Source organism: Cavia porcellus, unplaced genomic scaffold (assembly GCF_034190915.1).
Source record: "Cavia porcellus strain 051 isolate PalLab524CR breed Dunkin Hartley unplaced genomic scaffold, mCavPor4.1 scaffold_27, whole genome shotgun sequence".
Taxonomy (NCBI): Eukaryota; Metazoa; Chordata; class Mammalia; order Rodentia; family Caviidae; genus Cavia; species Cavia porcellus.
This window is the reverse complement of record NW_026947510.1, coordinates 52,590,958-52,611,366: the sequence shown is the minus strand read 5'-3', so window position 1 is coordinate 52,611,366 and position 20,409 is coordinate 52,590,958. Positions and strand designations below refer to the sequence as shown.

General features: G+C 55.5%; 1 protein-coding gene across 3 annotated transcripts; it reads left to right on the top strand.

Annotated features, from left to right (window-relative positions):
* The first annotated feature begins 1,059 nt into the window (after window positions 1-1,059).
* On the top strand, window positions 1,060-16,133 carry Ift27 (intraflagellar transport 27). Of its 3 annotated transcripts, none has more exons than XM_063238466.1 (7): window positions 1,060-1,392; window positions 7,188-7,267; window positions 7,591-7,650; window positions 8,707-8,766; window positions 10,578-10,695; window positions 11,545-11,654; window positions 12,082-13,388. In XM_063238466.1, the coding sequence occupies exons 1-7, from the start codon at window positions 1,359-1,361 to the stop codon at window positions 12,133-12,135; spliced, it is 516 nt and encodes a 171-aa protein (XP_063094536.1). In that variant the 5' UTR covers window positions 1,060-1,358; the 3' UTR covers window positions 12,136-13,388. The 3 variants fall into 3 exon arrangements, with proteins under 3 accessions (XP_063094536.1, XP_063094537.1, XP_063094535.1); XM_063238467.1 differs by lacking the exon at window positions 12,082-13,388 and adding an exon at window positions 11,761-12,055; XM_063238465.1 differs by lacking the exon at window positions 12,082-13,388 and adding an exon at window positions 15,875-16,133 and having other exon boundaries at window positions 1,063-1,392.
* Window positions 16,134-20,409: the final 4,276 nt, after the last annotated feature.

The window sequence follows — 20,409 nt, the reverse complement described above, 5'->3', positions numbered from 1 at the left end:
CCTAATCTGACCAGGTAGGTCCCCTCCCACTCAGCATCCGGCGGCCCCCTGGCGCACACTTCTGCATCCCGGATGCTTACTTGAGGCCTCTCTTTTGTCCCTCGTGATGGTGGTTCTCATCTTAAGGACCTAGCAAAGAAGTGACACCCAAACAGGCAGAGTCTCCCTGCTTGGCCGGTAAGGTCCTGGACCCTCGCTTTCAAGGTGCGTGATGCCGGATGCCTTCATTTCACAAGGGAGAAGACGGGGACATCGGGTCCCCAAGTGCAGTAGCCCTGCATGTCGGTTCATTTGCACCTTCTGTTCACAGAGGTCACTTTAAATACTGGCTATGTCCCCTAACACGGGTCGCTTCTCCGTGGGGTGAAAACACTCAAACCCCTTCCTCCTCGCTTTTGAAACGTGCACTACATTGTCATCAACCAGTCCCCGCCCTGTGCAGCGCGCATGGGACTTGCCAGCTCTACACTCGCACCCACTGATCCGAACCACTTCAGATTTCAAAGAGTATAACATGCATGACCTTTAAAAATGAGATTTCTCTTGGGAATGCGGGGCGAGGGCCAGATTTGTTGATGCCCCTGACAGCCTCGCTCCACGGAAGCTGGGCAACAAGGAAACACTCGCCAGGACTAAGCTTCTAGCGGGCCACTGCAGTTTCGTCTACTGCGCAGGCGCCACTCCAGACAACTTTTGCCTTGGCTCCTCTCTCGGGCGAGTCCACTTTGGTGGACTTTGGTGGGGGGGTGCGGTGAATCTCCGTTGTTCCCGAAGATGGTCCAAGCCAGCCTCTGGCCAATCAGAACACTTTCTTTTTCACGCCCTCTGGCTACACAGGCTAGAACTTCTTTTCCCGAAATGCTCCGGAGGAACTGGGACGGGAGGTGCCTCTGATTGACGGTAGCTAGAGCCATTTATCAAGCGGAATGATGTTAAAGAGCAGGTGCAGCTACGAATTGTCTTGAAAGAAAAGGCTGTTGGTCTCGCCCTGTCCTTCTACTGGGTCTTCTAGCGTCTGGAGGGGCGGGAGGTATTCGTATCAGCCAATCAAGAGCCAGCAAGAAGGAGGCGGGCCGATGGTTGCCAGGACAGTTTATTTGGTTTGGTGCTTAGGTCTCTAGAGGCGTGGGACTGTTTCTCCACGAGCCCAAGACCAGGGTTTGGGCTGAGGGGCTGGGCTGGGAGTGAGAGCGGGAGCTGCGTCGCCCGCTTGCACATTTTTAGGCTGCTTCTAGGCCTTGAGCTGGGCCCCATCTGGAGCCCTCCCGCCACCCTAGCTCCAGAAATCCGACCCCGGCCGGGCCAGGAGGTCGGGCCCGGGTCCAGCTGCATCCCCCCCACTTCAGTCGGTGGTTACCATGGTAAAGCTGGCAGCCAAATGCATCCTGGCAGGTGAGTGTGAAAACTTGCGCTTGAATACAGTGGCCTCTGAAGTGCAGAACTTTCATCATTCGTGCGGAATTTTTGTTCAGGTAAACTGTCTACACGCCTTCCCCCACTCTCTCCCAGAGGCGAGTTGCTGCCTACCGAAGTAGATAATGCCAGTAGGCAGGAAGCAGTTATCTTCCACACTGCATTTGTAGCGCAGTCGCTGTCATACTCAGAGAGAGAAAACCCAGTTTGAACTGTATTAACAAGGAGCAGACTGGTTTAAAAATCAGCCTACGCGAACCCCCAAATGCTAAATCATTTGCTGTGCCCCAAAATTGGGCATTGGTGACTTTGGGAGTCTTTACTTAAAGGATTCTCTTCCTGGCCCCACCTGTTCTGATAAAAGACAGAAGAGAGTTTGCAGAGGCACCTGTTTGCTGTCTGTGAGGTCGAGTGTTCTGTGCTGCCTCATCTCAGAATTTACACATGGAGTCTCCTCAATGTCAGCGGTCTTTGTTTTGTGGAGTGCCCTCCCAAGCTCCTACTACAACGCCTCAAACACAGTAGCTACTCAGTAAATACTTATTGTATTGTGGCGTTTTCTTTGTGTCAGCTGCACATGTAGAAATGTGATTGCAGGGATTAGAGCTGTGACTGCAGAAGGAATGGGTATTTCACTGAGTCTTTACTGCACACAGAGTATTTCACTTAACTGTCTCACCATTGCACACCCGAAGGTCATACACAAGATTTACAGCCCCAAGTCGGCCTAACTCCAAAACCCTTACCTGGTGTTAATGTCCAGACCTGTGACCTTTCCAGGCTTCCCTGACCAACTCAGGGAAGAACCGAGGAGAAATTACATAGAAAAACCTCCTTTTTATTCCTCTCTTCCAGACTGAAAATAAGTGATAGTTTTTCTGTCTGTTTTTTCAGTCCTGGGAGTTGAACTCAGAGCCTTCACACTCAGCTACATCCCTTTTTAAACTTTGCAGCAGCATCTCACAAGCGGGGCTTGAACTTGGAATCCTCCTGCCTCAGCCTCCCAGAGTGCTGGGCTTACCGGCATGCACCACCACACCTGGCTTGATGACAGTGTGTTCAATGACTTTTCTGTTTGATAGTAAAAGGTATCACATAGAACGAGGCGTGACAGTCAGACTGGATCGAAAGCTATTGGTGGTTCTCAGGGGACTGTAGTTTCCAGTGCGCCAGGGGAGGCAGTGTTGTGTAATGGAAGTCTTTCTGGTGCCCTCTTCCTGGGGATGTTACCTTGCACACAGCGTTTCTCTGAGCGTCAGCTCCCTCACTGGATGAGGAGGGAACATTGTCATTTTCTAAAGCTAGATTGCTGTTTACAATGCACTGCTGCCCCTGACTGTCCTTCCTCTCGGTGCCTTCCGAATGCAGCTCCCTGAGTACGGTCTGTTTTGCAGCCCTACGCTCGGCCCTCGGCGCTGCTCCCTTGAATCCCGACAGCTTTGCTGTGGGATGGGTTGGTTTTGCTGTCATCCTGATACACAGATGAGACAAATGGAGCCCAGAGAGATGAGGACACTTGCCAGGGGGCGCACAGGACGGTGTGATGCAGAACCTGACCCGGGTGATCTGATTTCCAGGGCTTTGTTCTTAGCACGGGCTGTGCCGTCCTCCAGCCTGGGTCCTTTTCGCCCTGCTTTACCCCTGCGTTCTCCAGCACCTGTGTCAGTGAGTCCAGGAGGGGCTTCAGTCAGTGGCTCTGGGACTCCAGCTCTGCCTGCAGTGCTCGGCCTGCAGCCTCCTGTCCAGGCCCCCAGGGCGTCTCCTCCTGGAAGTTTCTGGGGATCAAAGACCTCAGCTGGGACCTGGCCTGGCGCCACCTCCCTGCTCTCACCCACCCCCACCCGCCCCTCACAGGTTGTTCCCATTCAGCTCGGCAGGCCCACACATCTCTCACATGACTGCTTATCACGGCCCTGATGTTCAAGTGTATCACCACTCAGAAAAAGATATTTACTGAGCATCTACTGTCTGTGAGTCACCGACAAGGTGCAATGGAACTCACGGAGGGACCAGTGCAGCTCCGGGAAGAACTAAGCTGTACGAGGGCAGTTACAACACCAGGGCCACAACCACGAATTGATTCCCCTTTGTGTGCCTGACGCTGGAGAATTGTCAAGGCCCAGCTACTGCAGGTTCTGGTTCAGATGAAAGGAGAAAGCCATACTTGATATTTATCTGTAATTGATTTATCTTAAAAACACCTTAATAGTCCTTATTGTATGTCTAGCACTGTACGTGTTAACTCATTAAATCCTATGGCAATTTTGTGAGGTGGGTAGTTAGTAACCCATTTTACAGATACAGCAACTGAGGCACAGAGATGAAGTGACTGACCTAACATCATGCAGCTGGGAAGTGGTGGAGCTGGATTCTGGCTCCTGATTCTATGACTTTAATTTCTATCTTGCACTGCCTCTCTGTGTACATAGACGTAATAGTTGTGCCTCTCTGGGTCATGGGTCTCCTGCCACCAGCAAGGGATTCATTATTGCCTTCCATGCAAGACCAAGGAGGTAGCACTCCCCTCCAAGGGTGCAGGGGAAAGAACTAATTGAGCTTTGCTTGGAGGGAGCAGGATCTGGGCATGGGTTGGAGGAAGTGGTTGCAAGGCTGTGAGTCCTGAGGGGCTGGGGAACCGGGGTGCAGCCCAGATCCTGTGTAAGGACAGGCGGAGAAAGTGGAGGCCGGGCCAGTGCTGGCTGGAGAGAAGTTGCCTGTGGTGGTAGGGATGAGAACTCTGCTCTGGGACGTCCACTAGCCCGTGTGCTGCTGGGGTGGGGTAGCGCGGGGAGGACAGGAAGGGCAGAGGGACTCTGGGAATGCCAGGACTGTTTTCAGTCCAGGTCTGATGAAGAACTTAAAATATATTCAGCATTGCACCAGGGCCATTTTAAGGGTGTCACTGGCCTCTTAGGGCTGAAAGGCCAGAGGAAGCACCTGGAGGCACAGTGGTAGAGAGCTGGGGCTTTCAGAAGGCTGCTGCCCGAGAGGATGGGCTGTGGGTGTGAGACCACCATGGCCAAGGTCACTTGGGGCTTTGGCGGGCCCATCTTTGGGAAATCGCTCTTGGCCCCAGGTGCTACGTAATCAGGGTCCAGGTGATCAGCAGGTGCTGTGTGAGGTGAGGGCTTCACTGTACACGGTGGACTTAGGTATTGAAAAGTTATTGTTAGGTACTGAGGGTCTCAAGAAGAGAAGCAGACAGGATTAAGGCAGCACAGGAGCGACAGCAGAAAGGAGCAGGACCTCGGACTAGGCACAGGGGAAGTGGGCGTGGTCACCGGGACTGTGAGGTTCAGCTCGGAGAAGGCCTGGGTGCTGAGTGCAGATCCCACCATGCTGGTGCCTGTGTGTGTGTGTGTGTGTGTGTGTGTGTGTGTGTGTACACGCGCATGTGCGTGCGCACGTGCACAGGGCAGCTTTTTGTCACCGTGATGAAATTTCTGACACACACAGCATTAATTTGGCTCAGGGTTCCAGAGACTTCAGTCCATGGTTGGCAGGCTCCAGTGCGGAACCACCGTGGGGGAAGAGCGTGGCAAGGAAAGCTGCTCCCCTCCTAGCGCCCAGGAGGCAGAGCAGGGGCAGAGCCAGGGAGCAGGAAGGCAGGCAGCAGATGAGTCCCCGAGGTCATGCCCGTGACCCAGCCAGCCACACCCAGAGGTGTGCTTCACCAGTCTCCCAGATCTGCAGTCTTCCTGGTCCGGACAGTCAGGCTGACGGTCATGATTGGCTGTCCCAGGGGTCAGGACAGGGTGTTTGCAGAGCCCCGTCCCAGTGCTGCAGAGCAGAGTGGGGAGGCAGGTTGGTGGAGGCATGAACTCGGGGTAGTGGGAGGATAGGGGTGGTCAGGAGACAGCAAAGGTCTCAGGACATTCACGAGAGGCCAGCTGAGTGTGGGGGGAGGTGAAGGCTGAATGTGGGGACACTGAGGACACGTGGTGGTGAGCAAGAAGAGTGAGCTAGGTGGGCGTGACCCCTCAGGGACAGACAGACACTCAGGGACAGGCTGTGGACACAGATGGAGTGAAAGCCCATCACCCCATGGCAACCTCTACGGGTAGCCAGAAAATCAGATGGCCCAGGAAGAGCCCTGCCTGCAGTGAGTCGGGGGAAGGGGAGCAACTGAGGCACAGCACCAGAAGCAGAGCACTGACCGCAGCCCCCAGGAGTGGCCACATCCTGGAGTGGGAGGGGTGGGGCAGAAGATCCCGCCGGTTCAGAGGTAGAAGCCACCAGGATGGCTCGAAAGAAGGGGCCTGCGTTAGTCTGCGTCACCCTTCAGAGGCATTGGGGGCGAGGCGTGAGAAGAGACCACTGGACATGGCAGTTACGGGGTCACAGGGTCGCCAGCAGTGCCCTCCACCTGCACCCCCAGGCTCCGTCCTCCTCCCCGGGCAGGGGGCCGCCCGGGCCGGGCCTGGGCCGCCTCTTTGCTTCCTGGATGCTCTCTCTGCGGTTCTCAGCTTGCGCTGTTGAATTTGCACTTGTCATCTTGTTTATCAGTCCTGTCACCTCCCTGTGCTCGGATGCTTCCCTGGAGCCCACACAGGAGGTTTGCTGTAAGTGTTGGTGACTGACTGACAGGCGGGGGGAAGATTTATGAAATTAGCCGGAGCCAATCTGCAGGGAGCTTCACAAGCTAGAGAGCCAATTTCCAACTGGATTCAAGAACAGAGCTGGAGTCTGGGCAACGGGAAGAGTCCAGGAGCGAAGCCGTGCGCTCAGGCATGGGGGTCCCCAGCAACACACGATTGAGGCCATGGTGCCAGGTGTCCTGGAGGGCCACAGCGATGAAAGCCTGCAGTGTATCAGATGCGGTCCCTTGTGCCCTGGAGAAGGCCTGGCTGGCTGGTGCAGAGAGGGCGGACCCAGGCCCTGTACCCCATCTCCCCGGCCCCTTCATCTGCAGCCGAGGAAGTGGGGGTGTGGTGTGGGGCCGAATGAATGAGACCGAGACTGGGCTCGCAGGGGGCGTTCACATCAGTGTATGACATGCCGCTCGCCCGCTCACGGTGTCTCACAAGGGGAAAGTCGAACCGAGTGGCAGACTGTTGAGGGGTGAAGCAGAGAGCAGTGTGGGAGCAGCTGTAAAATGGGGTGCGAAGGTGCGGAGACCTTTCCCAGCCAGCCCTGCACGAGGTGTAGGGTGACATCAGGAGGACAGAAAGCATCACTGGCTGAGGGGCGGGGTGACGGGGTGGTGGGGAAGCTGCCACGCATGGTGACAGGTGACGTCAGAGGACACCGGGCAGGGCATTGGCAGGAAAGGGGAGAGGTTAGAGGGGAGTTACAGGTGAGCACACAAAGCGGGAGAGGAACCCAGGGCGACTGGCTCCCGACCGTCGGGTGGGAGCTCTGAGGGGCCAGTGTCGGGGGTATCCAGCTGGCAGCTCTGCACACAGGTCATTCAGCCGGGGGACCCCTTCGCCTGAGGTACCCCATCACTCATCTTTCCTGCCAAGGCTCCGTGTAAACCCTGAAAGTGACAGGGTTTCCCGTGGGGGTGTCTCACTGGAAGCGTCTGCGTTGCCAAGGCGCCATCCAGACCCCTCCTCAACCTCCCTCACCTTCTTCCTGCCTCATCAGGTAGGATTTATCCTGCCGTTGTGAGCTTTGGGGGGTCGCATGGGCTCGCTGCCCTGCCTGTGACCTCCGTGGTCCCGGTGACAGCCAGTGGTGTTTGCCTGGAAAACTCACGGGCGCTTGTGGTTTGTAGCGCAGGCAGGTCTGGTGAGGGCTGAGGCGGTGTCTTTCTTCTGCTCTGACCGCAGGGGACCCGGCCGTGGGCAAGACTGCCCTGGCCCAGATCTTCCGCAGTGAAGAGGCTCACTTCCAGAAGAACTACATTCTGGTGAGCTGGGGCCTGGGCTGGCCAGGGCTCAAAGTGTGAGGGTAACCCCGAGGGAGTGACCCCAGAGAATCCCCGGAAGGGGCCCCCTGAGGCTGCATGTATGGTCATGTAGACATTGGTTTTTTACACCGATGAGGGGTGATCACAGGCTTCTCAGCCACTCCCTATGATTTGCCACAAGCAGCAGCTCCCCCAGGGGAGGGGAAGTGGGGAGACGAGGGGGCCTCTGACTTCTGCAGGCCGAGCATGGATGCCTAGCCAGGGTAGCCCCCCAGGGAGTCGGGGTCTCATCCTGATGCCTGTGCTCTTCTGTTCCTCGGCAGACGACAGGGGTGGATTTGGTGGTGAAGACGGTGCCAGTTCCTGACACAGGCGACAGCGTGGTGAGTGGCATCCCTGACCCAGGTGCACCCAGGGCTACTCCAGTGGGCTCAGGGCCTTGGTCCTAGGAGGCGCACAGGTGGTAGGGGATTGAGACCCCGATCTCTCTGTTCATGGGAGTTAGGAAACCGAGAACATACTCGAGGGAGAGGTTAAGGAGGTGGGGGCCGGACTGTGGCCTTGCTGTGGAATTCTTGTCTGGTTCCAAGAGTCATAATCCAGGTTCCTCTGTGGGAAGCCCAGAGCTCGTGGGACCTCAAGATGGTAGTCGGTAAGAGGGTTGTGGCTTCTTCCAGATGCCGAAAGAGGCCCATGAACAAAGAGGAAAGGGGAAGGGGAGAAGAAAAGATGTTTTAAGCACCCTGACCGGGCGAGAAAGGCCACGACAAGGACACAGGTGGCCAGCATGAGGACACATGGTGCTGGTGTGCGGAGAGCAGGTGCCAGTGGTCAGCAGCCAGCCAGGGGCCGCCCTGCTCGGAGGGGCAGAAGGGACCTGCAGAGAGGCTTCCAAGGGCAGCAGCCATGGGAAGGGACCCCCAGCGGGGCCGGGAAGGCTGGGACAGACAGGGAGGAGCATCTGGTGCCCCATGTCCCAAGTGCTCCCGGGCTGTCCCCGAATGATGACAGACTGTCCTACTTTCCCAGGCCTACTCAGTGACCTCCTTTAAAAAGAATTGTTTTAAGATTTGAAAATCAATTTGGTTAACAAAGTGCAGGATGACCTTTTGGAAACAGGAGCGCCCGGCAGCCTGTTTAGCATTCTGTTCCACCAGGTGGGGAGTCAGCCTGTGCCTGGTATTTTTGCACTTGGGTTGGGAGAGGTGAGGCTGTGCTGCCTGTGGTGGCTGGGGCGGAGCCTGGTGCTGCTTCAGGGACCCTGGCCTTCCTTCTGTGCCTGGGGAAAGACAGAGGGTGTCAGAAAACGCGTGTGCATGTAGGTGCGTGCATGTTGCCGCTCAGCCACGCTCATGATGAGCCGAGCACGCCAGCGGTGACTTGGCAGCCAGCATCCCCCCTTGTGTATGCTTCCCTGGAACGCGCTTCTCTGATTGCAGGAGTTCTTCATTTTTGACTCGGCCGGCAAGGAGCTGTTTTCTGAAATGCTGGATAAATTGGCAAGTACACGAGCTCTTTTTCCTAACTGCCTGCACCCCACCTCCTGCCACAGCGCTAGCCCCTTATAGTAATGCTCCCTTTAAAATGCTGCTGCACTGTAAGTAGCAAGAGAAGCTGCTGGGCCATGGCTGTATTCGTTACGGGGCATTCCTCACAGCCCAGGGCGGGAAGCAGCGGCCCCACCTACCCCTGCTCCTGGATGACTAGATCCCAAATGTGCCAGAAGCGGTGGAGCTGTGTCCTCATGGCTCCCCTCTGTGGGCCATCCAGCCTTCACAGCCCCCCTCCTCCTGTATGCTTTCAGCATCTCAGCACCCCTCCTCGGCCTCCTAGGACAGTGACCAGGGGCCCTGAGATGAGGCTCACCTTCCGCCCCAGCCTCCCACCCCCTGGGATGTGCCCCTTCTATTGCCGTGGGCTCCCTGTACTTGTACCCCTGGCCACCAAACTGTCTGAGCAGAACCCAGCATGCTGTCTCTTGCACGGTGACAGTCTCTGGAGCCTGGGTCAGGGAGCTCATCTGAAGGCCTGAGCTCTCCAGAGCCCTCCCCTGCCATTCCAAGAACAGCCACGCTATAACAGAACCTGCTGTCAGTCCCCTTCTCCTTGTCTAAGAAGTTGAGCGCACGATAGCCGTTTCACCCAGGGCTGGCTTCATGGTGCCCAGCAAGCACCCACAGTGTGCATGGCCAGCGCTGGGTGCTGCTATGCTTGGCAGAGGAAAGTTGTGCGTGGGCAAGGCAGGGCCAAATGCTTCCCATCAAGCCCCTCACTCCCTGCAGCCAGCCTGACTCAGCCTTGTCCACCCGGCCTCGGCTTGATCCCGGGGGTTGTGGCCCACCTCCAGGAAGGCCTGAACAAAGGAAGGTTTATCAAATTTGTTTCTCCGCGCATGAGTCAGCCTGGAGGACCTTGCGGGGGTCGCTGGCTCAACCTACGCTCCTGCACCTCGGGTTCCTCCAGAAACCAGCGTAGCCTTGGAGATGGGGAGAGCCCTCCAGAGCCAGTCAGTCCTGGGCTAGCCCTCCAAGGGCAACTGGGGGAGAAAGGATTCTTCCCTATGCCCACCCCAGACGTAAGCCAGGGTCACCCACCTCCCCAGAGCAGGACATCGCAGGACTCTGAGCAGCCCCCGAAGCCTTTGCGAATGAGCCCTGGCTCTTAATTGGGACACAGCCCTTTCCAATTGGTGCGGTGTGTATTAGGGCTGATGTTGGCACTGCAGGAGCAGCAGCGGCCTCTGCATCCTGCAAAGCCAGCCGTGACAGGAAGATCCATGCAGACGCACTCCCAGGCACTGGCTCGGGAAGGAAGAGGCGCTCAGAGCTTGTGGGGTGATGGGCCTGGATAGCAACCCTGAGGGAGGAATGAATTAGCAGAGCCAAGTAGAGCTCTGGGTAGAGAAAAGCCCCAGGCCCACCCTGGTTCCACTGTCCCTAAAGCATGTGGACCTGGGCAGGCCAGGTGGCCTCCCTGTAGGACAATTCCTACTGATCCCACAAAGTTGGGAAGCTTCACAGAAGTGCCCAGAGGGGAGGGTCTGGCCCACCTGTGAGCTCTGCATCCTCCTCCTCCTCCCTCCCCCTCCCTGCTTCCCTGCCGCCCCACCCCCACACGGAACACACCTCCGTTCATTCCAGTGGAGAAGCCGAGGTCCCACTGTGTCTGGTCCCATTTCCTGACTCACATTCCCTTGATAGCTTTCCCCCCTCCCTCCACCATCAAGTCCCTTCATCGAACGTCAGATTATCCCCCACCCCAGGAATCGCCTTCAAGTTACTGACTTGTGCTCCTCCTGTCCCTCGAGCAGTGGGAAAGTCCCAACGTCCTGTGTCTTGTTTATGACGTGACCAACGAGCAGTCCTTCAGCAACTGCGGCAAGTGGCTGGAGAAGGCTCGGGCACAGATTCCAGGCACGTCCCTCCCAGGTAGGAGCTGGCAACCCGTGCGTTTCCAGCAGTGCCTCTGTCCTTCAGCTCCGGAGAGGGACCTCCTGCAGAGGTCACTGGGGCCAAGCGGGACACTTAGGCTCTGACTCCCATGTCCAGGGCCGTGCTCTGGCTCTGCCTCTGAGTCTGTAGGTACAGCAGGGTTGATGTCACCCATCTGGCAGAGCCGTGATGCAACCCACGGAAATAGGGGGAAGGTGCTGTCACAGGAATGGATACTGTCAGAAAGCTAACCCCAGGGAAAGGTTCCTTCATTTGCTCCTGCATGTGGGGCACGAGTTGCATTAAGTCCCGTTGTCACTTCTGAATCCTTTAAACCCGTTTATTTCTCATCGCTATGCGAGATCAACAAATTCTCCTCATTACAGACCAGGGAAAGCAATCTCCAGAGACAGGCTCAGAAATTAGCTGTAGCCGATGCAGCTGGGAGCAGAGCTGAATTATCTCTGAATCCCTGACTCTGAGCCCAGGCCTCAAATTAGTATTAATGACCATTTTTAAAGTTTGCCCCATGTGCTAGGAATTATCACAAACGCACACCGAAATTGGCCTTCGTCTGCACAGCACTTATAATTGTAAGGAAGGCGGGGGCACAGATACACGCGAACCCTAAAACAAGTGGGGCAGGCATGGACTGGGTGTTCAAGGCAAAGACCACCGGTTCTCTTGTGGCCCTGGGAACCAGCACGAGAGCCCCGGCCTCCCCAGCCCCTCACCAGGCTGCTTCTCAGGCCAGGTTCTCAGCCCCTCATAAACGGCGTGCTACCACCCTGACCTCCCAGCCCACTGCAGCCACGTGTGACATTCTGATTGTTTTCTTACGAGCAGGTGTTTTAGTGGGAAATAAGACGGACCTGGCCAGCAGACGAGCAGTGGACCCAGAGCAAGCCCGGGCATGGGCACTGAGCCAAGGCCTCGAGTGCTTTGAGATTTCCGTGGTGAGTACCTCTGTGTGCCACCAGATCTGGGGGAGCCTCTGCAGGGAGTGGCCGAGTCCTGAAGCCAGCTCTGCAGAGTCCTATTGAGAGGTGTTCTTGTCCACAGCCCGAGGTGTTTCAGCCAGCTTGCAAGAGTCACTGGTCCCCACAGTAAAGCAGAGCCACCAGGCCATCCTGGGAGAAGCTGGGCCTGTGCTGGCGAAATGCACCAGTAGGCCTGGTGCAGTTTCCCTGACCTTGACACTTGTGTGAGATGGCACAGGTGACTGTGTCATGGGTAGGTTACTTCCCTGGACCCTCACAGTCAGTCCTGTGAACCAAGAGTTGCCCCCTCCCATCCCTAGTTTGGGGACAGGTGGTCAATAAAGAGCCAGGGCCAGGATCTCCACTTCTCATGCCCCCCAGTGCCTCTTGTATTCTTACCTAGGTGACTCCAGGTGACCCAGTGTCCTCTAAGCCAGGAGGAGTCCTCATGCAGTAGGCAAATCAAGAGCAACCTGCCATCAGCCTCTTTAGCTTGCCCAAGTCCCGACTTGGGGTGTCCTGCCCTGTGGAACCCCTTCCTACACAGCCTGTGTGAGCAAGAGCAGGCAAACATGCATTTCAGAGCCCACAGCGACCCTCACCACAGTTCCCTGGGGCTCCTGCCAGGCCCCCGAGCCCTGGCTGTCATGGAGACCTCATTGTGAGACCTCCCAGACCTGATTCTTCAGCTTTGCAGAAGTCAGGGCAGCCTGGTGCACACCTGGGGCTTTCTGGTCTACCCAGGCCACTCCAGCTGCAGGCAAGCCGCTGCTCTTCCGTCGCTGTATGAACGTGAGCCCTGAGTCCCCAGCATGGCCTGCTGAAGGCATAGGCACTCAGACCTCGCTGGCAAGGAGCAGGCTGGCTGTGCCACCCCCGCTTGTTATTTAAAACCATGGGAGCCTCGGCTCCTCACCTATACATGGAATGATAAAATACATCCCTCACTAGTATTAAGTGTGAGAATTAAGTAGGATGGTGAAATTAAACGCTTAGCAAAAAGCCTAGTGCATAGTAAACACTCAGCAGATGTTAGCTTTTTAAGGTATAAATGTTCCCCCAGTGTCTTGGTTTACTATTAATTGCTTAATCTTCGAATCCATAGCTTGTACACAGATGAATGTCACCCTTGCCTCTGGCCCAGCAATCACAAATGCTAAATTAATGAAGTTCAAATTAAGGAACCTGTGTTGCGCCAGGCTGGGCGGGGTGGTAGGGGTCTCCTGTCCCCAGTGCAGCAACCTTTGAGTGAGGCCATGAGCTGTGTCACCCACAGCACGCAGGACCACCCTGTCCCCTTCCTCTGTTCACACCGGTGACATTGTCGCTTATTTCCCAGAACTCAAAATTTAAAACTTGCTCCCACACGTTAATCACCAAAGGCCACGGGCCTCGAGTTTAAATTCTGTTCAGGTGTTGCAGGGAGTGGGTATAAATTATGCTTGAAGAGGCAGCAGTGAAGCGCTTGGTATTAACTGCGCAAGTTAACTAGTCCCCCCTGAGTTGGTGCTCACAGAAGCTGCACTGGCAGCTCGGGTAAGAAAGCTGTAATTAAAAAGGAAATATAACCCAGTACTGTTTGAGCTACAGCCAAGCCGGGATGCCAAGTCCGTCTCCCCTCTCCCCGAGAGCAGCCGCAGTCCTCCAGCTGACCCAGAAGCCCGACCTGCAGGGCTCTTTGACTTCCTGATGCCCCCAGATGTTTGAAAATTTTAGGCTGAAAAGTAAAAATAAAAGGGTTTCTATAACCAGAAATTTAAAATCATAACAAATAAGCAACAGCAGCAACAAGAACAAAAACCCTTTGATCATCACTGGAAGACCGCAGGGGAATAAACAGGTTCACGAATGATCAGTCGGGGCGGCAGCCTTTGCAGTAGCCAGGAGGAGGGAATAATTGAAGGCTTACTGTGTGCTGGGCATTTTGCACATCATCCGCTTATGCTTCATAGTGCATGAGGCAGCTGCTTCTATTCGTTATCCACTTGAGAAACAGATCAGAAAGGTTGTATAACTTTCCCCAGCTGCACAGCTAAAGAGCAGAAGCAGCACCAAGACTCAGGTGTGTCCGGCTGGGATGCTTCTGGAAGGGGTTCTCATGCTGCCCCCGCCCCCCCCCCGAGCACGCCATGGCACTCTCGGGGACCGTGTAAGCTGCACTGAGAACGACTGAGTCTGTTCCAAGGATCCTGGCTCTCAGTGTCCAGCTGTATAAGCAAGACTATGATTACTCATTCAACAAAAGGATTCCTGTCACTGGGGCGTTTGGGGCGATTCCTCTCAGTGCGTTTGGAAAATGGTTCAATTGCTGTTTATTTCAGGAGTGCTGAGGCTGCCTGCCTCACTTTCTATGCCAGCTTCTCCCGCAATCCTGCTTTGGAGAGCTTTCAGATTCGTTCAGAAGGCCTCATGCATAGCTGAGCAGGCCTGATTCTCTTCCATTCAGGACTTAACTGTACCAGGAACGTGTGGGCCATTTTATGGGTTGACACTGATTGACACTGGGTTGACATTGATGTTGCATGGCAGGAGATGCTTTGCACACCCAGAGGTGTCACACTGTCCCTCATGTCCCTCCAAAGGTGGCAGCTCTCAGGACTGTGGCAGTTGTGAGCCCAGCACAGGGGCTGATCTTGGCTCCAGGATGCCCTCTTCCTCAGGACACTCCTGGCACTGCCACCTATTTCCTCTCTCTGGGGGTCCCTTACTGCAAAGCCCAGGTAGCTTTTCTCCATGGCCCTGGTCCTCTCCATGCACAACCGGCTGCAACCCCAAAAGCCTGCTTCTCAGATCACCAATCTGGAGCACCAAACAGTGGGGCTGCTCCACCCAGGGCCCCGTCCACTCAGCTGGAAAATGCAGTCACCGCATGTGACGACCTGGGTGACCGTCTTCACATGGAGCTTCACGTTCTGCTAGGTATACTTCACCGCTTCCTATCAAGGTTGTGCTTTCTCCAGCTGCCAGAGAACTTTCTGGAACAGGTTCTTGTACATTCACAGTTTCTGCTGCTAGCTGTAGCCGAGTGGGTTCTTTCTGCTGCCAGCTTCTTTCTTAAAAATTAAAAGCACACAGGCACACAGAGCGGGGAAACAGTGTCAGGGAAGTCGAGGTCCACTGTGCTGTGTGCCCCCGTGGAGGGCTGTCATTTGCCGGCCCTTAGCTATACTCTAGGGCAGTGATAGCGAATCTGAGGCACGCGTGACACCGAGCTGTGTGTATCTCTGAAAGCTCTAACAGGTTCACCAGCACTGCTCTAGCGCTGAACCCTGTCACACCAGAGAAATACCCTTTGGATCCTGTAGTCATGAAAATACTCGTGTTTGCCAAGCATAGTGCCAGCTACTCTGGAGGCTGAGGTAGGAGGATTGCAAGTCAGAGGCCAGCCTGGACAATTTTGCAAGACCTTGTCTCAAAAAAAAAGGAACAGGGATATTTCTCCGCAGTAGAGTGCTCCTGGGCTCAGTCCCCACCATTGCAAAAAGAGAAAGCACCTTGTCGTTCGGATGCCCAGCCCTAGGCTGTGGTGAGAACTGGTTTGATCAGACCTCACACCTCTGGCAGGCCATGGGGGAGGGGGAGGCCACAGGGACAGAGCCGGTGGTGGCTGGGTCCTTTGTGGCCCATCCTGTGTACTTGCTGGGGCATCGCACGGATATCTCTGTGGGTGCTTTTAACCTGTGACCCTCCTGGAGCATCATGCAGATCCCCTTGAAGGCAGCAGCAAGCCAGCCCTCACTTCCCATTGGTGCTGGGGGCTGGAATTGGGAAAGGCCCTGCCCACGTTCTCCAGGAAGCTCCCTGGGGCTCCTCTGGTCCCTTCAGTCCTGATTTTCCTTAGAGGCTCCCCGTGACAGGACAGGGCAGGCTCTGTTGGCAATTGGCATTAACCTGCGGGGCCTTGTTTTAACACATGGCTACAAGGATGGGTTGTGTAGAAACAGCCCTCGCCGCCGTGGCCTGCTGGAGATGTGGCTTCCTCTGTGAAACCCCGGCTCCAGCATCTGCACTGGCGGTGGCTGTCTGCGAATCCCCTTCATCTCTGTCTGTTTCCTTATAAAGCTGGCAGCCTGAGAACAGCACTCAGTGGTACCAAGGTGAAACAGCAGGGTGGGCAGCCTGGGGCAGGGGGCCCTGGAGAGCACGCCAGGTCCCTAGGTTAGGAAGCTAACACAGCTCTGTCTGACTGTCCACAGAAGGAGATGGACAACTACGAGGCCCCTTTCCACTGCCTGGCCACACAGTTCCTCCACCTGTACAGGGAGAAAGTGGGGCTGTTCCAGAGCCTGGTGTGACGGCCTGGCTTGCTCTTCGGATGGTGTGGTGCTCGGGAGCATGGTAGGGGGCTCTGTCTCCCTCCCAGAAGGTGACAAGATGGAATTGCCTCTGCCACTCGGTGTGTGTCATGACGGCTTTAAATAAAATCATCAGCAGCAGCTGCTGCTTTCGCTCTTGGCCCAGGCAGCCCTGGTTCCATTCCGCATTCTGGCTGCAGTCACAGAGTGGCCCTGTCTAGTGAAGGCGGTAGTGGGGGCTGAGGGCCCTGCCTGCCCTCTGTGACCTTGATGGAGAAGGGTGACCCTCAGGGCAGGGCCATCCCTTTCCAGCCAGCTCCTGCCTCTCCGGGTGACCCACTCCCCTCAGGTGGCCACTGTCCCCAACTCACAGTGTCCCCTGCCAGCCTCAGTGACGCAAGGCCACTTCCTCTACAGCCATCTCTCAACAAACCGGGTAGCAGTCTTCACTCTGCCTGAGCCTGACCATTGCCCATCCTGTCCTAAAACACCATTCTCATTGGCCACCCTGCCCTGATTAAAGACACAAGATGGTCCTTGCTGCTGTGCTGGTCAGTGCTGCAAGCTGTAACCTGGCATCCAGGCCCTTCTTGGAACTGTCCCTGGATCCTAGGAGCCTGTACCACCACCTCCTCTGAGACCAGGATGCCAGGGTGCCTGTCATACTCCTGTCAGGCCCAGGGCTGTCCCTTATGGGAGGGGAGCATTGTGTCAAGGGAACCAGCTCTGGAGTGGCCCCACCTGTCCCACTGATGGTGGCAATCATGGGCATCCCTGGCTCCTGCTGATAACCTGCCCTGTCTCCAGGAGCAAAGCATGTGACATACATTAGCTGATTTTGTCCCGACAGCTGAGTCTGTTAACATCCCACTTTTATAGACGAGCTGGGTGGGGTCAGGATGACAGCCCCTCTTCTGCCTCCTCTGAGCTGGCCAGAGCATGTGAAGGTCACAGAGAAGTCACATAATAGATGTGCAGGGCCTGTGGTCACAGGAAGTTATCCTCATGGGCCCTGCCTCTTCCTGTGTTTAGGACCACAACAGTCTCCTTCAGAAGGCCATTGTCAAGGGCTGATGGGCTCTGGACACCAGCAACACTGTCTGCTAGGCCCCTGTGACATGCCACAGGTCCTCCATAAACAGCCAAGGGAGAGCATTGCCTGTCACCCCAGAATTGGTGACCAGGACCCTTAAGTGTGGACACAGATTTAGTGCTAAGGAAACCACTTCCTGGAGGCCTTCTCTGTGGCTACTGGGAAGCCCCACCCTGCCCCGCCTCCACCCTCCTATCTCCATCAGAAGATTGGAGAAGCCACAGTTGGTGGGTGCCCTCCCCAGCTGAACCTCTTCTCTAGAACCAAGTGAAGGAGCCCCCAGAGCCTCCTACGATGGAGGACACTGCCAGAAAGAGACGCAGCCACCTTGCTGCCCAGCTGGATGCTGGCTGAGCTCCAGGAACCTGTGCCAGCTGCAGCGTGGGTCACGGGTGCCTTCCTCTAGAGCTTGAGGGCAGAGGGCCTAGGAGAGAGCCGCCCCAGCAGCAGGGAAGCTGGGCTTTGTGGAAAGAGGACACAGGTGGTTTGCACAGGGATCTGCAGGGACCCACATGGAGAGGAGTCCCAGAGCCAGACCAGCACTGGGCAGAGAGCTGCTTCCCAATGGGAAGGGCAGGGGCTGGGAGGAGGTAGAGCTACGGAGGGAGACAGCTGTCGCCTCGTGAGGAGGCCTCAGCCTGGGACAAGTTAGATCAGCCGGAGAAGTCAGCAGAAAGGAGGGGCTCAACGGAGCAAGACGGTATAGACCGGCTTGGCTTCGAGGCCCACTGAGGTAAACCGTCTCTACAAACCAGTGATGGCCAAGATGGTGTCCGACAGTGCAGACCACAGAACTGTACGGTTTGAAGCCGGGCTAGCGCCCCACCCACCTCCCATCCCGGAAAATAAAGCAAAAACAAAACTCTCCTGATTGTCGGAGTGAGGTTTTTGGAGTGACAGGATCTTGAAGATCTTTGGCTCAGGGATGGGTTCATCTACTGGTGAGTTCATCTATTGGTGGATTCATCTACTGGCAGGTTCATCTATTGGTCAGTGTGCTGTTAGGGGGTGGGGCCTGGCTGGCAGGGGCGTGGCCAGGAGGGGCGTGGCCATTGCTATCACTCCCTTCTCTGCTTCCTGCGCACCAGGATGAGAGCCGTTTTGCTCCGCCCAGCCCCTTCCACCGTGCTCTTCCTGCCTTGGCTGATTGTGGACCGGATCTACTAAAAACTGGAAGCCAAAATAAATCTCTCCTCCTTTAAATTGTGAATGTCAGGTATTTTGTCCCAAAGACAAAGTAACTTGAGAAGAACGAAGCTGTGGTCTGTGGTCCGTAGTGATGCATCGGGAAGTCCGGTTACGCGCTCCGTAAGAGATTGGAGCTGAAGTTACAACAGGGTGGAGCCCTGACAACTGTGTGATGTAACCGGGGTGGGCGTGGGGCACATGGTCCGCAGGGAAAGAAAGTGCAAAGGTCCTGAGGCACGACTTCCAGTATCAGGGAATTTAAGGTTGACGACAGCATGGCCTGGTGTGTGCTGAGAAAGCAGAGGGAGGCCTTGCTGGCCCATAGTGGGGGAATGTGGATTTTATTCCAAGACCGAAGGAAGCCAGTGGTGCAAGGGCTGCTGGGTTTTCTATCTGGAAGCCTCACCCGTGGTTACTCATCACTTCATTTGCCTGGAAATCCTACTCTTACTGAGCAAAGCTTTGCAAAGTGCATGACCTCTCTGCAGATTTTGTTCCGTTTTTAATCCACTTTCTTCATTTTACTTATTTATTTATTGTTGTGCTGTAGTGGGCATTGAACCTGGGCATTCGACACAGGGAGTGTGGAGTTACACTGTGGCCCGTCCTATTTATTTTGAGGCAGAGTCTCACTAAATTTCCCAGGCTGGCCTCAAACTTACAATCCTCCTGCCTCAGCCTCCCTACAAGCTGGAATTACAGGCCTGTGCCACTGCTCCCAGCAGGCTTTATTGAATGAATATGTATGCCGAATGAAAGGATGAAGCAAGCATTGCTGAGCCCTTTCAAAGTGCCAGACCCCGGCGTAGGTACTGGGGATTTCTCAGTGACACAGGAATCCATTCCTTGAGGTCGTAATGTCGTAGGGCAATGATGGTGAATCTTTCAGAGATGAGCGCCCAAATGCAACCCAAACCCCCTTATTTATCACAGTGCCGGCACTGGGATTAAACCTAAATCCTGAAGTTTTAGTTTAGAAAAAACAATTCATACATTAACATTTTTGTCTTAATAGAAAAATACAATAACACGCATGGGAAAGGTGTACCAGCACTGTCCTAGCGGTGAGAGGTGATGGAGGGAGAGGTTAGTGATGGTTTGCAGGGGGCCCTGCCAGGAGAGCAGGGGACATTTGGGGGCAGAGAAGTTTGCATTATAAGTAGGGAGATCGGGGAAGACTGCACCCTGAGAGCCAGCTCCTTGAAGCTGATTTGAAAGAGGTCAGCAGATGCCCTGAGAGTGTGGCTGCTTCCTTGGACCCGCAGAGGGGACATTCCCTGCCTGCTTCCCACAGTGCCCAGCACTGGCATAACAGGGACTTCTGGCCTGGACCTGCAGAGCCCGAGTGCGTAGCTAAAAGTGGGGTGTCTCCCTTATGACCTCAAGACCCTGCGTCAGATCCTGCTCTGAGCTGCAGGTAGGCACACTCAGGGATTATGTGGGGTCCGAGGTTCACCAGTCCTCCATTTACCCTGCCTATGTCCTCCCTCTTTAAGGCTCAGGATGCGCAGGGACATCTGACTGCCAGCTCTTACGACATCCAGCTCCGGACCCCCTGGAGCGATGCCTGGAACCTGCAGCCCTCAGATTCCAGGAAAAGCAGAGCTTTGCGGCTCCCCCATGATGAGCCTCCCCCATCAAGTGACAGCACTTATCTCATGGCAACTGGGTGGCTCCTCAAGCTATAATGACTTCAGAGCCACATCCAGGACTAGTCCCGAGATAAGCAGGCCACAGCTTGACCGGGATTAACTACACTGCCGGCTACGCCGCCCCCCAATCCTTGTGCTTGTGGCAGTTTTCTATAAAACCCCAAAGCTGCTGCAGCCCCAGAAGACAGACCTTGAAGCTCTTAATCTGCCTCTGCTGGCATGACTGTGCTGACTCAGACTCCTTCCCTGCCTTCACCTCTTCACATCTGTGTGACTGGTCTTAGGGGATGGGGGTGTCCAAGCCTGGTCTGTTGGGACCCATGCTGCCCCCTCCCCCAGAGCCAGCCTTTCACCTAAAACCCCCAGAGCACTGTACCTCAAATGCACAAGGGATATGTCTGGGCCCTGGCCCCTCCCTGGTGTCCCCTACAGTGCAGGAAGAGAAGGCTGAGCTGATGATAGATTTGGAAACTCCACGGGAGTCCAAAAAGTATACACCTTGG

What these genes read in the sequence shown, in the direction of transcription:
- Ift27 (XM_063238465.1), top strand. Translation starts at nt 1,359, where the DNA reads ATGGTAAAGCTGGCAGCCAAATGCATCCTGGCAG. An exon ending in CTGAAATGCTGGATAAATTG is followed by an intron (nt 8,767 to 10,577) that starts GCAAGTACACGA and finishes TCCCTCGAGCAG; the next exon opens with TGGGAAAGTCCCAACGTCCT. An exon ending in TCCAGGCACGTCCCTCCCAG is followed by an intron (nt 10,696 to 11,544) that starts GTAGGAGCTGGC and finishes TCTTACGAGCAG; the next exon opens with GTGTTTTAGTGGGAAATAAG.